The sequence below is a fragment of the Saccostrea echinata genome, unplaced genomic scaffold (assembly GCF_033153115.1).
Source record: "Saccostrea echinata isolate AGI-Se365-2 ecotype Australia unplaced genomic scaffold, CSIRO_AGI_Sech_v1 ptg000054l, whole genome shotgun sequence".
In the NCBI taxonomy this organism is placed as follows: Eukaryota; Metazoa; Mollusca; class Bivalvia; order Ostreida; family Ostreidae; genus Saccostrea; species Saccostrea echinata.
In genome coordinates this window covers 49,645,547-49,660,203 of record NW_026889803.1, presented here as the reverse complement: position 1 = coordinate 49,660,203, position 14,657 = coordinate 49,645,547, and the positions used below count along the sequence as shown (strand labels likewise).

The window sequence follows — 14,657 nt, the reverse complement described above, 5'->3', positions numbered from 1 at the left end:
ATTACATGCGCTCTTACTATTGGATGAGACACTTCTGCCATTTGTTTAGGAGGTATGCATTACGATTTCCCCTTCAGTTGACACGAGGTTATACAGACATTCACAAACAGATCTTCGTGATGTCGCAGGAAGAGGGGAAAAATCGTAATAAAGTGTACAAAGTCGTGCTCACAGGGGGTAAGTCCATTTTCATGGCTTGATTGTAAACTTGTTTGTAAACTTGATACGAGCACGTGGTCTTAGTTTTGACTTTGTAGCTCTGGATACCTTCGAACATGATAAAAGGATGCAGTAGCTTTTATTTTCTTTGTATATCCTTTGATCATTAATTTATTGTTTCTTTTCCACAACACTTGTGAACAAGTGTGAGGTAGCTCCTACACCTTGGCCCTCTTTCTTCTAACTTTGCTCTAATTAAAAAAACGTATTCTTATTACTGAGGATCGGGAAGGTCAGCAAGTTATTAGATACACTTACCATCACAGAATTTCATATAAGTTACATGAAATAAATCGGTGAGTAGTCAGGATATAGGACATTATAATGATTATTATATGGGAAAAATACCATGCTTTACATATGTTTAATTTATTGATATCCATGTTATTATTTAATCACACAACTTACTGTGTAAAGCTGGATTACTGACATATTTATTGAGGAAAATATAATACAGGTTAAAATTCCGAAATTGACTTTTTATATCTTATTAACTTTATTACTTTAGCAAAGATTTCCCTGTGTGTTATTTGATTCCTTGTGTTAAATATTTGGTTCGTGAATGTATTTTATTTTACAAAGCTATGCAAAGTGGAACACTTTCTATGAAGCTTTGTAATTGTTGGGGTTGTGTTTGTTTGTTTTTTGATTTTTTTTTTTTATTTTATGTATATGTTTAATTTATTAAGGTATTCAATGTATAATGAAAGGCTATTGAACAATTTTGAATCATTTTAAACTAGATATAAACATGTAATGCTAGAAACAATGAAAGTAAAATGAACCAAATTCACATGACTTTTAACATATAAGAAGCCGGCCATTTTGCATCTTAAATGTTTTTGAAGAGTTATCTGCCCTTGATGAAAAGAAGAAAATTTTAATTTTGTCAAAATATCTGTGGTAAATGTTTAATTTTATTACTGATTTTAATAAAGAGAGAGTTTATGCATATTTTCACTAAGAGATTTGTATGAAATTCAAATTACTTTTTTACAGTGTCTTAATAATTCCTGTGCTGCCCATAGACTTCAATGTAAAATTCAAGGTGCAATTAATTGGACAACTATCAAAATTTTGTAAATTCCTTTGGTGGAGTATTTTTATTTGATAAGACCTTCAAAATGCTACCATGATTAAAAATATCGGAACATTCATTTATTAGATACAAAATATGGTCGTTATACATTGAATACCTTAATAGATGACATTTTTTGACAAATTGCTTTTTAAATACCAATCAGTGTATTTCCAAGATGTGCAGTTTTTTAAAAAGATAATATTATAGCAAACTCTTTTTAAAAAAATTGATTTAATAACATATCATAAGTGAGGGACATCATTAAGTATGACTGAGTATGTTATAAAATACAGTAAGACACTTCCTATACTATCTGTCAAAATCAAAATATATGAAGTTTTCCTATATGTTAGAAAAGTTTTCATGGATGTTTTTTATTATTTTGCAGAATATTAGGTTTGTGACCAGTTTTGATGTTTGGGTCAATGTTCCTTATTTTGGTTTTGTTGTTCATATTATACTTTTGGTCAGTTTGGGTTCAAAAGAGAAGGGGAGTTGCCTGTTGTAGGTTCTTTGATTGGTTGAGGTTGTGCATTCTATTCTTAAATCAGATACCTATGATTACATGCAGTTATTTTAAGAATGGTTAAGATTTAATGTACTTTTAGGGTTTAAAGGTACATTTTCTGTGTTATATGATATCTGTAGATTGTGTTTGTAATCAGTACATGCTGTTACTGATACTGGAGAGTTTCTCATTTGAAAATATTATGTATTCTAGAAACTTCTAGGCATAATATTTTACTGCATTACTAAGCTTATCATGCATATGTAAAGCAAAGGTATTTGACCACAATAAATAAATATACTGCTATATTGATCTATATCCAATGTCTTTGTTAAGTACATATACTCTAACTGAATATTTGCATTTGCCTACTATGTACACAAAATGGGAGATTTGTAATAATTAACATGTATAATGTAACCAACACAGGTTTAAGAAAAACAAGAATATTTATTATTAAGCTGTTTAACATAGTCATATGGTTTATAATGATTATAAGTGCTGTCTACATGTTAAAGTATGGTTTTAAGACAAGTTCAAATTTGGAACTTGCCATGTATTTGATGAATATTTATTTCTAAAGATAATTTCGCTGTATGAAGGTGGGATTTTACCTAGCTTAGCAATAATGTCTTTAAATTTATGTTTGCAATAATATTTGCCATAATGATTATTCATTAAGGCATACACATAGCTTAATTTGCTGCTTACAGTCATATGCACTGTATATACATGTCCCTGTACATAAGGCAGTGTACTACCTGGGTATATCAGTGAACTTCAAATAAATGGAAACTTCTGGAACAAACACATTTTATCTCAATAATTAAGTCCTTTGCTGAAATCAACCATATTAATCACTAGTCGTTCCAATTTTATATACATGATATAAGTTAGCATGTACAAACACAAGCCATCTAAAATTCTGACTAATATACTGTAAATAGTTCATAGTAATATGCACTATGTATTTACAAATTGTATATGATGAGTGGTATAACTTAGGACATATATTATACAGGTTAGGAATTAATTTTATGTCATAAATTGTGGCACATACATTTATAATTTGAATTCTGTAATTTCATGACTGTACTAAAATGGTAACTTTCGTATTAAAGTAGTCAAGCAAAAGAGTTTTCTTCAGGTCAGATAAAACTTTTAGAGTCGTTGCCTTAATATCCATACATTGTTTTGATTCTATGACATAACTAGGAGATAGTCTTGGACATAAGGCAAATAATATGAAAACTGAAAAGCTGAATCAACACAGCCAGTATATATACAAATACTGTAAATTTATGTATGCATACAAAGTTTAAATGGATGAGGCGTGTTTACAGAGAATTTCAGTGGTCTGGCTCCATCCCTCACCAGGGATGCATTTGTGAGGTATTTTAATGTATATGTCAGTTCATTTTGTCATTTGTGTTTGTGTTTCAGGGCCATGTGGGGGGAAAACCACAGGACAGGCCCGCCTCAGCTCATTTTTTGAGAGCATGAACTGGAAGGTAAGCGTCCTGGACAGAGTTCACATGTCTACTGTCAATTTGTGGAGGAGATTGATTACATGCCAGTACAAATGTGAAATGTCCACTACTGGTCTTAAATTTCAGACCTACCACATAATCATTTATATGGCAGATAAAAAAAGGAAATTAAGATTCACATACTTACTGCATGTGAAAATGAATTTCATACTGTCAACAGATATGAATTACAAGTGATAGATTTTTACTGCGTTTAGCACTTAAAATATGTTCCAAAAAGTTCATTAAATTACATATATGCATAGAAATTGGGTTTTTAGCTTAAAATAAAGGAAGGTAATATAAAACATTATAAATTTAATTTCATCTCTAAGGTTCCAGGTTGAAAAATTGGTGAACATTTTGTTTGAGTGTACTCAGACATTTTAAAGTATACCTGATATATATATAGTTAGGACTTTGCATTTAAATTGAAATACTACGAAATTTAGCTGCTTCCTTTTTTTTTTTTTTTTTTTTTTGTCCCCGTAATTGAGATTTAGGGGCATATCATTTTTGGTCTGTCTGTCCACAAAAATTATACCTTGCCCATTACTTTTGATTGGTTGAAGCTATGGCTTTCATAGTTTCACATGTATTTCTTGTGACATGACTTTTCCTTGAGTACCAACATATTTATCGATAATCTCTTGGAGTTTGACCTTGAAGTTTGACCTACTTTTGTAAAATTTTACCAAACTTTGACTTGGCCATAACTAGTGTGAGGGCTTTTATATTTGACATGTATATCATGTGACCAGACCTCCTTTAGGTACCAACATTTTTACTCATTGACCTCAACTTATTTTTGAAAAACTTCAACTTTCTCAATAACTTCTGAATGGTTGGTAAGGTTCTAGTGCTTTCATGTTCACGTTTGTATTCCTTGTGACAAGACCTTTTTTTTTAGGTACCAACATTTTTACTGCATGACCTTGTCCTTTTAGTATGACCTACTTTTAAAAAATATTAACCTTGAACATAATTTCTGAGTGGTTGGTGCTAGGACTTTCATATTCCTTTTGTATGTTTCTTGTGACAAGACCTTTCTTTGGGTACCACCATTTTTGAACTCTTGACCTTGGAGTCAGACCTATGTTTGAGAAACTTTAACCTTGGCCTTGAGCTGCCATAAGGGGGCATTGGTGCTTCACAAACACATCTTGTTTTCTTTTCCCAAATGAGAGCTCTTCAATTTCAGAATTTGCAATAAAGATGTCTAGTAGGGATTTCATAACCTAATCTTTATATTTTATGGAATATTTTTCTCAATTTATCAGGTCTACAGATTGCCAGAAACAGCATATATATTCCTAAGGTGAGTTATTGCTTCTTTTTTTTATTTCAGTAATAGCTTTTAAAACCATCATATCAAGTATACATATCTACAGCTGAAACCTCCTCCCCCACAATACCCACTCATCACAGGTGCTGTTGGAGTAATCCCATGGTCTTCGATTATTTTCAACCTTTGCATCATTTTAAAAAAAATATCTCTCATGGCAGGCTTCAGAAAATGCAGATTTACTTATAGAATCATGTAGAATCTCTAGCACAGTTACTGTGTTTATACAGGAGTTTGACAAGATGATACTAATTAAATTAATTTTGATTCAGTTATAATTCTTTCTTTTTTCCCCAGTGGTGGTGTGAAATTTACAAGTCTCACCAAAGAAGAAGGTAAGAAAACTGGATTTTACAAAAAATGTCTCCAAGATAATTGATGTACTAATTCCTATACAGTACACAACTGTCAAAGTTTAAACATTTCCATATATTAGACATTAATGTGATTACACTTTAATATTTCCAAATTTTGTTGAGATTTGACCAGAGATTTTGTTCCCCAGTCATTTTATCAAAATATGAGCACAAATGTCTGCATTATTATTTAAGAGTTAATCTTGTCATATTAAGATTTTTGAAGTATGTTAATAATGATTTAGGGAACATTTAAATAAAATGCAGTTGTGTGGTAAATTGCATATGAATTAAGTTTTAAGCTCACCTGAGCTGAAAGCTCAAGTGTCAGAGTTTTTCTGATCAAAGTTTATGTTGTTATATTTTTTAAAAATTTTCTGCACTTCTTTTTAAGACACAACATGGCCATTTTCAAGGAAACTTGGTACAAAGTTTCCTTACATGAAGAGAGTTCAAGATTATTCGAATGAAAGGGCTCCCATTTTAAGAGGAGAAAATTAAGTAATATGAAAGGTGGGGGTGTCATTTACAAAAAAAAAACCTCTTGGACACAATTTGGCCAGAAAAGGCAAACCTTATGTGAAAGCATTCTTCATTAGTGTAGACTGAAGTATGCATAAAATTTTTACAATTGCTTTGAAGAGGCCAAAGAAAGTGGTCAAAGTTTATTATAGGAATCTGTATGAAAAAATCTGAAGAACAGTAATGCATGCACAGCTATCAAATTAATATACAAGTATCTAATCATCATCTTCATTTATCATAGAAATGTTGTCTACTGAGGCTACATAGTTCACATAGAGGGCTAGGGTTTTAAATATGCAGTATTTGATGGGGAAAAACATTTTGAAAATAATCTCAAGAATATCAGGGCCACAATAGTTACTAATATTGATATGCAAGCATCCCAATGCATTGAAAACCCAAGTTTTTTTTTATGTCATGACCAATGGAGCTATGGTAGGGACATAATAGATCAAAATTTAAATAGAAATTCATATAGCAAATACTAAAAATATTCTAGGGCTACAACATGCTAGCATATCCATGAACAGTAGAATCAGTCTTATTCAGATCATGACCTTTTAGGCTAGGATAGGGCCTCTATTGAGGGTCAGACTTTTACATAGGAATATATAGGAAAAATCTTTAAGAATCTTTCTTTATGCCCCCACTGTGAAATGGCATATAGTGTTACCCTGTTCCGTCATTCTGTCATTCCGTCATCATTGACTTTCCATTCATTATATCTGTAACAGTTGCATACATTCATCTCAAAATTTGACATATGGATACATCATAGGAATACGCAGGTCAATTTCAAATTTGGTCATGGCCCGATGATTTTTAGCTCACCTCGACGAAGTCGAGATGAGCTTATGCTATACCCCTGGCGTCGGCGTCGGCGTCCCGGTTAAAGTTTTAGGAGCAAGTCCATTCCCAAGTAACTATAAGCCCTACCTGGACCAAACTTGCATGGATGATAAATCTAGGGATGGACACTACCACACTTGCTTCGGATGCTGGATCTGACCTAGATTTTCCAGATGAGTGACCAGGTTAAAGTTTTTGGAGCAGGTCCATTCTCAAGTAACTATTAGCCCTACCTGGACCAAACTTGCATGGATGATGGATCTAGGGATGGGCACTACCACACTTGCTTCGGATGCTGGATCTGACCTAGATTTTCCAGATGAGTGACCAGGTTAAAGTTTTTGGAGCAGGTTCATTTCCAAGTAACTATTAGCCCTACCTGGACCAAACTTGCATGGATGATGCATCTAGGGATGGACACTACCACACTTGCTTCGGATGCTGGATCCGACCTAGATTTTCCAGTTGAGTGACTAGGTTAAAGTTTTTGGAGCAGGTCCCAAGTAACTATAAGCCCTACCTGGACCAAACTTGCATGGATAATGGATCTAGGGATGGGCACTACCACACTTGCTTCGGATGCTGGATCTGACCTAGATTTTCCAGATGAGTGACCAGGTTAAAGTTTTTGGAGCAGGTCCATTCCCAAGTAACTATAAGTTCTACCTTGAACAAACTTGCATGGATGATGCATCTAGGGATGGACACTACCACACTTGCTTCGGATGCTGGATTCGACCTAGATTTTCCACATGAGAGAATTTTAGCCATATTTTAACCAAATTAGCATGGATGATGTAGCTAGGGATGGTCACTTCCAGACTTGCTTTGGATACTGAATCTGACCTACATTTTCCAGATGAGTGACCAGGATAATTTTTTTGGAGTAGCTATATAACATTATGGCCTGTTATGATTAAATTTGCATAGATGGTGCATCTAAGGACAAAAACTTCCAGACTTACTTTGGATGTTGGAACTGACCAAAATTTTCTTGATTAGTAAACAGGATAAATGTTTTTTGAACAGGTCTATTTCCAAGTAACTATAAGTCGTACTTAAACCAAACTTGCATGGACATTGATCTTGGGATGTACACTAAATAAAAAAAATATGTGAAATTTGCCTTACTTAAAGATAACATTTGTCGAGGTGAGCTTCGTAATCTTTGATTACCTATGTTTTACAGAGTTCTCCCTCTAGAGGGAAATTTTCAGTTTCCACTCTCTTATTTTTGAGGGATGTATGTATATGGTTGAAATTGCATATGCAGGTATTTTATCAGAAAATACAGGTCAAGTTCGAATTTGGTCATGGTCCGATGATTTTTGACAGAGTTATCCATCTTGAACTTAGAAAAAATATAAAATTTTTAGTTTCAGCTTTCTAACTTTTGTAGGGATGTATGTATAAGTTTGAAATTACATGTGCAGGTATTTTACCAGAAAATAGAAGTCAAATTTGAATTTGGTCATGGTCCAATGATTTTTGACAGAGTTACCCCTCTTGAACTTAGAAAAAATAAGAAATTTTTCAGTTTCTGCTCTCTAACTTTTGTAGGGATGTATTTAAAAGGTTGAAATTGCATATGCAGGCATTTTATCAGAAAATATGGGTCAAGTTTGAATACAAATTTAAAACTAAATATTGCATTTGAAAATTTGGCTGCTTGTGGGGGCATTTGTGGCATTAACGACACATCTAGTTTTTTAAAGAACAGCAGAGCCTCTTTAAGTACTATTAATGTATAGTGAATGAAAGTGGTTGAAATAATGAGTTTTAAATTACTAAGGGAATTAAGAGGATTCATTTGATGTCAGGTGAGCCTTGTGGCCCATGAACCTTTTGTTTGACTTCTTTTATCCAAATTTACAGCATACCAGCTACAGGAGAACATAATTAAAACAATGACACAGATTGAGGACACATTTTTTGAACTTGGCAACACTTGTGAACAGAATTGCCTTTTTATCTGTGACAGGGGCCTCATGGATGCCTCAGCTTGTGAGTAAATGTGATATCTTGAATAGTAGTTGTAGAAGAGATTGCAGACAGGTTTAATTTAAATTTGTTTCAATTTTTTTCCATTCTAATGTGTATATAATGTATAGACAGCTATACAGCCTCACACTTGCTACTGAGAATAAAGCTATTGTTTAGGGTCATAAATTTAAGTTCAAAGCAGTGATAGGTGTAACAATGTTGAACATAATTTAAAGAGTACCAATTGTCCGTCCAGTTTCATACTTGAAATGACATGCATTACAATAAACATGTAATTACTTATTTTGGTTACTTTGATTAACTATTTATAATTAGATTTAAATGCTGATGACTGGGAGAAGATGAAGGAAAAGAATGGTTGGAATTCTGTGCAGCTCCGTGACAACCGGTACAACCAGATCATACACATGGTGTCGGCAGCCAATGGTGCGGAGGCTTTCTACACAGTGGATGGACACAATACTCGTCACGAAGGCCTGGATGTGGCTTGTAAACTGGATGAAATGACTGCAGCAGTAAATACTCAATATAGTTATTATGTTTATGTTATTAATTTTTTTTCAGAGTCATTGATTTATTTTGTTACATTGCAAACAATAGTGATAATTTGATATAATGATTTGTAGGCCTGGGTTGGTCAGTGATAATTTGATACATGTATTGTGATTTGTAGGCCTGGGTTGGTCAGTGATAATTTGATATAATGATTTGTAGGCCTGGGTTGGTCAGTGATAATTTGATATTATGATTTGTAGGCCTGGGTTGTTCAGTGATAATTTGATATTATGATTTGTAGGCCTGGGTTGGTCAGTAATAATTTGATACATGTATTGTGATTTGTAGGCCTGGGTTGGTCAGTGATAATTTGATATTATGATTTGTAGGCCTGGGTTGGTCAGTGATAATTTGATACATGTATTGTGATTTGTAGGCCTGGGTTGGTCAGTGATAATTTGATATAATGATTTGTAGGCCTGGGTTGGTCAGTGATAATTTGATATTATGATTTGTAGGCCTGGGTTGTTCAGTGATAATTTGATATTATGATTTGTAGGCCTGGGTTGTTCAGTGATAATTTGATATTATGATTTGTAGGCCTGGGTTGGTCAGTAATAATTTGATACATGTATTGTGATTTGTAGGCCTGGGTTGGTCAGTGATAATTTGATATAATGATTTGTAGGCCTGGGTTGGTCAGTGATAATTTGATATTATGATTTGTAGGCCTGGGTTGGTCAGTAATGATTTGATATTATGATTTGTAGGCCTGGGTTGGTCAGTAATAATTTGATATTGTGTGTGATTTGTAGGCCTGGGTTGGTCATCCTTATTATGATGTCATTGACAATAGCACAGGGTTTGAAGAGAAGATCAACAGAATGATTGCAGTAAGTGTTCTACCGGTTTGTTATACTGATTGATTCACAATTACTGTAACTTTTGATATACTTTTATACATGTATAGACTTTATTTATGTTTTTTGCTAAAAGAAATTTGGGCCACTGTCATTGATATGTGTAAAGCCTAAGCAGAAATAAATTAGTGTAGTCTTTGTTGAAATTGAGTATACAATTTACATTTCTAAAATTAAAAAAAGATCTACATTTATAAATTATGCAGTCTGATTCTTAAGTGAATTGCACAAATAAGAAGTGCAAAAATATTATTAAATATTTCTTTTGAAGGAATTTTTTTTTTCCACTGTGAATTTTTGCACTTCAGTTGAATTTACCACACATACAATATTGAGGATTCAAATATTTTTCACATTTATAAATATGTTTGTGGTTTTTTTAAGTCATTCTGCAAAACTTAAGCAATTAAGGTACATGAATAATCCATTGTAATAATGTGTTTTATTTTCTTAACTATATATGGCATATATACAAAATGCAAAGCAAGCAGATCTTAAATCAGCATATTTAAAAAGGTCATTTTTGCCTAGTTTCAGTAGAAGACACAACATGTATTTCCTATATATATTACATGTAATTCTAATTTCAATTCACCAAATTGGCATAAGGTGCGGTCACACGATGCGATTATTCATTCAATTTTCATTTGACTTGCTCAGGCTAGTTGAATCTAGTTGATTGGTGTGGTGGTCACACAATTCGTTATTACATTCAATGTAATGTGTAATGTATTCCTATACTTATTATATTGTTTACGACAAATTAACGTAATTTCATTTGTTGTTAACTAAATTTTATTAATTTGTAGGTAATTTGCTTTTTCAATTCTTTTATTTTACATTATGTACTTTAACCCCATTATAATGTTTGAAGTCGACATGATTGTAATTTACACATTGCACTGCTGCGACTTCTTCATAAATGATGAAATAGCTTGTATAAAAAAAATGAGCCCAACAATTTGTTCTCTCATATTTTGCGTAATCCATTGATACAATGGGAAAAATGGAATTCTTTTTATTTATTTATTTTTTTACATCTAACACATGAATTTGCATTTTAAAGTGTTTAAATCCTCTTTAAAACCTTTGTCTCCAATATTTGGTTCCTCCTTTCTTATATTACTCAATCCACTTATGTATCATATGGATATATATAGTCTGTTTGTTTTTAATACTAGGTTTTTATTTTGGTTCACTCTTTATCTTTAATTTCAAACTGATTTGGATGATATAATTCAAATAAAGTTCATTCTTTTTCACCTACTGTGAAAACTTGTCAGATTTTGCTTTTGACTTAAGTGATCACATGGTAAATTTTAGTCAGAAGCAAATCGATTGGAAAAATCATATGGAATATCAAAAAAAAAATTGCATCATGTGACTGCACCTATATATTTTACAGTGGTTTAGAAGCATTGTTGTTACAGTGTATCAGTTACATGGAATTCTAGCATGGCTATGGTGGCCTCTAATTGGTTTGAAGCATTATAGATATTTTATTCAGAACAGTTTCATGGCCGTCAGCAGATATTTCATGGGTATGAGATAAAGTTCACAAATTTTTTTATGACAGAAGTGAGCTTTGAGTTCAGTGGACCTCGTATTTAGCAATGAATCAATGCTGACATAGATAGATTTAGATTATTTTGTAGTTTTATCGTTATAAAGTCAGTAAGATTCATTCTGTGCTGTATTGCACATTCCGAGTTCTACAGCATTGCTGTTTATTTCAGACGGTGTGCAGTAGGCTAGGTATTGAAGTCAAAGACAGGTTAAGTTCAGAAAGCAAAAAGAGAAAATTCTTGGTCAGATCTCTGGCAGAGGACTCGGTAAGTAACATAGCAGAACAATATTTAAAATAGATTTAATGGATAATTACAAGTTAATTGAAACTTCATAACTTTATCATATAGGAATTTATCACTCTTGTACTGGCAAGTGACCAGCATTTCCTATAAAACATATGCTCAGATTTTATTAATTTTCTTCGTAATTATCTTGTGATTTTTGTTGCAGAAATTTCCTGGCTTCCAAGACTTTGATGTACAGCATTACTATTTGTCTAGTCCCAGCAGAAAAACTCAAGCCAGGATACGCAGACGGGGCCAAAATGGTGAATGTCTTGTAAACTCAGCTTAAAGTAACTTAATGTGAGTTTGTACGTGTACAGTCTTATGAAGATGCTATGATTGTATTTTAGGTTATTGGACATACACTCACACCATGAGAAGACAAGTTCAAGATGCCATGGCAGAAATCCGCATGTCGATCTCAGAAAAAGACTTCAATGTATGTATTAATAAAATACTTAAAGATCCAAGATTAAATTCAAGATCTAACTCTGTTGTTTTCTTTATTGTAGCTTAGCAGTGTAAATTTTCCAAAGCACTGTTGTTATCAAAAGTTTTAGTAGATGTATAAATTATCTATGTAGAAAAAAAGTCGATCAGTCTTGCAAAGTTGCATGGCACAGTTCATAATACATGTACTGTAAAGTGGTTATTTGCCCTGGGGGTTAAGTATGTTTGTTTGACAGATGAACATTACTTACATTAGGTGTAAAATATGTATTCATTACATCCAATTTTTTTGTGACTATACATGTGGGGAAATTTTACACAGCTTGAAGCTTACAGCATAGCTATTGTAAATTTTATCCATGCATAAAAATATCCACTTGCACACTACATGTACTTATATCTGATGATCATACATGAACTTTCATACATGATTTAGTTCATAAAGTTAGTATTGTTTTGAAAAGTCTGACTAAAACTGCTTGTCAAATGAATACATGTTTGATTTATAAACCCTTTATTCCAGATTCTGTATGAACAAAGAGACACCAAGAGATGGCCTATTTACAAGAAAAGGAGATGCTTCCTTTGGAACAACCAGTATTTCCATCTAGACATATACAAAGAGCCAAGTCCTGACAGGTTGGTCATCAGTGTATATGTGTTTATCTGTTAAGAGCAGAGCGGATTCATAATATTTACTCATTGATGTGTAAATATGTATATGAATAGTGAAGTCCATGAGAAGAAATTCATACATAATAAATTGGCAAAATTTTGACTGCTATTATAGGAAATTTGGAAAAATAATTAGATTTTTGTTTTAACACAATCTTCTTTTTGGCTCTACTGGTCAGTGTCCAGAAGAGCTTATGCGATAGTAAAGTGTCCGTTGACACAATTCTGCGTATCAGTTTTTGATTTCAATGAACGGTGTTGCCATGGTTACTTAAATAGAAATTTCTACGAAATACTTTCAAAATGCTACTCCTCCTACAGTTTTGGTCTGATTTCAATATAACTTGGCACACAAGTAGATTACACTAAGATACATAATTTTGTATATCAGTTTTTGTTTTTTCTTGAATGGTGTTGCCATGGTCACTAAAAATAGAAATTTCTGTGAAATACTTTCAAAATGCTACTCCTCCTTGGTTTTAGTTTAATATAAGTTGGCACAAAAGTAGATTACACTAAGATACATAATTCTGTATATCAGTTTTTGTCTTTCCATGAATGGTGTTGCCATGGTCTTTAAAAATAGAAATTTCTGTGAAATACTTTCAAAATGCTACTCCTCCTTGGTTTGATTTCAATATAACTTGGCACACAAGTAGACTTAACTAAGATTCATAATTCTGTATATCAGTTTTTTGATTACGATTAATGGTGTTGCCATGATTACTAAAAATAGAAATATTTGTAAAATGCATTCAAAAATCTACTTCTCCTATAGTTTTTGTCTGATTGGAATAAATCTTGCCACACAAAGAGATTAAACCAAGGATCATTATTCTATATATTGCTGTTGCAAAGTTTCATGTCCAAGTGCTACTTTATAAGTATAAACCAGTAGAACTAAAGTCTTGTCAGAGACTTCTGGTTTTCTAAAAGCTTGACGTTCTGTGTTTGAATTTACAGATGTAAAGGTCTCATGATTCTGGAAACATACACAGCTCTGAAAGGAGATGATCTGGCTCTACCTGAATTCCTGGACATTGAACGTGAAGTGACTGGTCTTAATGAATACTCCATGTATAATCTGTCACTCAAAGAAGAATAAGCCAAGCCTCTGGTTTTTTAAGACATATATATCTAGTGTGTCCCTCTCCAAGACTCACATATTTATCTCTGTATGTCCAGTCATATGTGTGTTCCTACATTAGAATCTAACTAGCATCTCTGTGTGTTCTTACATTAGAGTCTGACTAGCCGGTGCAGATTTGTGTATTAGTTGATCGGCTTGTTGTGAGTTGTTGTAATGTGTTCGATAGGTTTTATACAGCTGGCTACATATCCTGATACAGAGGGTACATGAACCAATTGTCTCAGTCAATTCAATACAAAAATGAAATTAGGCAGTGTGTTTTGTTGTACATGTACCATTATATATTTTTTTACTCTTTTGTTTGTATAATTTTTTTGTATCATAACTCATTTTTGAGTTGTATAGTGTGGTCTGTTGCTTGTATTGCAGAACTGATATCTCAACAAATTATTTGGTCATGAATGCTCCAGTGGTAGTATATAAAATGTTTAGGATAATGAATATCATACCAATGTCAAGTGTGTTCACTTATGGCTTGTTTTTTGTTGCTTACAGTGTATTTTAATATTGGTTAACAAACTATTGTAGAGAATCTCAGATGAATGCTGTCATGCTGTGTATAAATATGATGCCTTTTTTAAAATATTTTTTTAGGCTTATAAGATTTTAACTCGAGGGAATGAAATTTGAACATTCCAGCTTTTGTGTTTATGTATAATCAGGGGATGGGAGCATTCAGCAGCAAAAGTTTTATAGGA

General features: G+C 32.7%; 1 protein-coding gene across 1 annotated transcript; it reads left to right on the top strand.

Moving 5' to 3' along the window:
* Positions 1–14,657, top strand: LOC133172599 (TRPL translocation defect protein 14-like). The gene is made up of 12 exons (XM_061307527.1): positions 1–177; positions 3,252–3,319; positions 4,618–4,655; positions 4,980–5,017; positions 8,288–8,416; positions 8,732–8,931; positions 9,727–9,804; positions 11,568–11,663; positions 11,851–11,947; positions 12,035–12,123; positions 12,658–12,773; positions 13,773–14,657. The coding sequence occupies exons 1-12, from the start codon at positions 6–8 to the stop codon at positions 13,912–13,914; spliced, it is 1,263 nt and encodes a 420-aa protein (XP_061163511.1). The 5' UTR covers positions 1–5; the 3' UTR covers positions 13,915–14,657.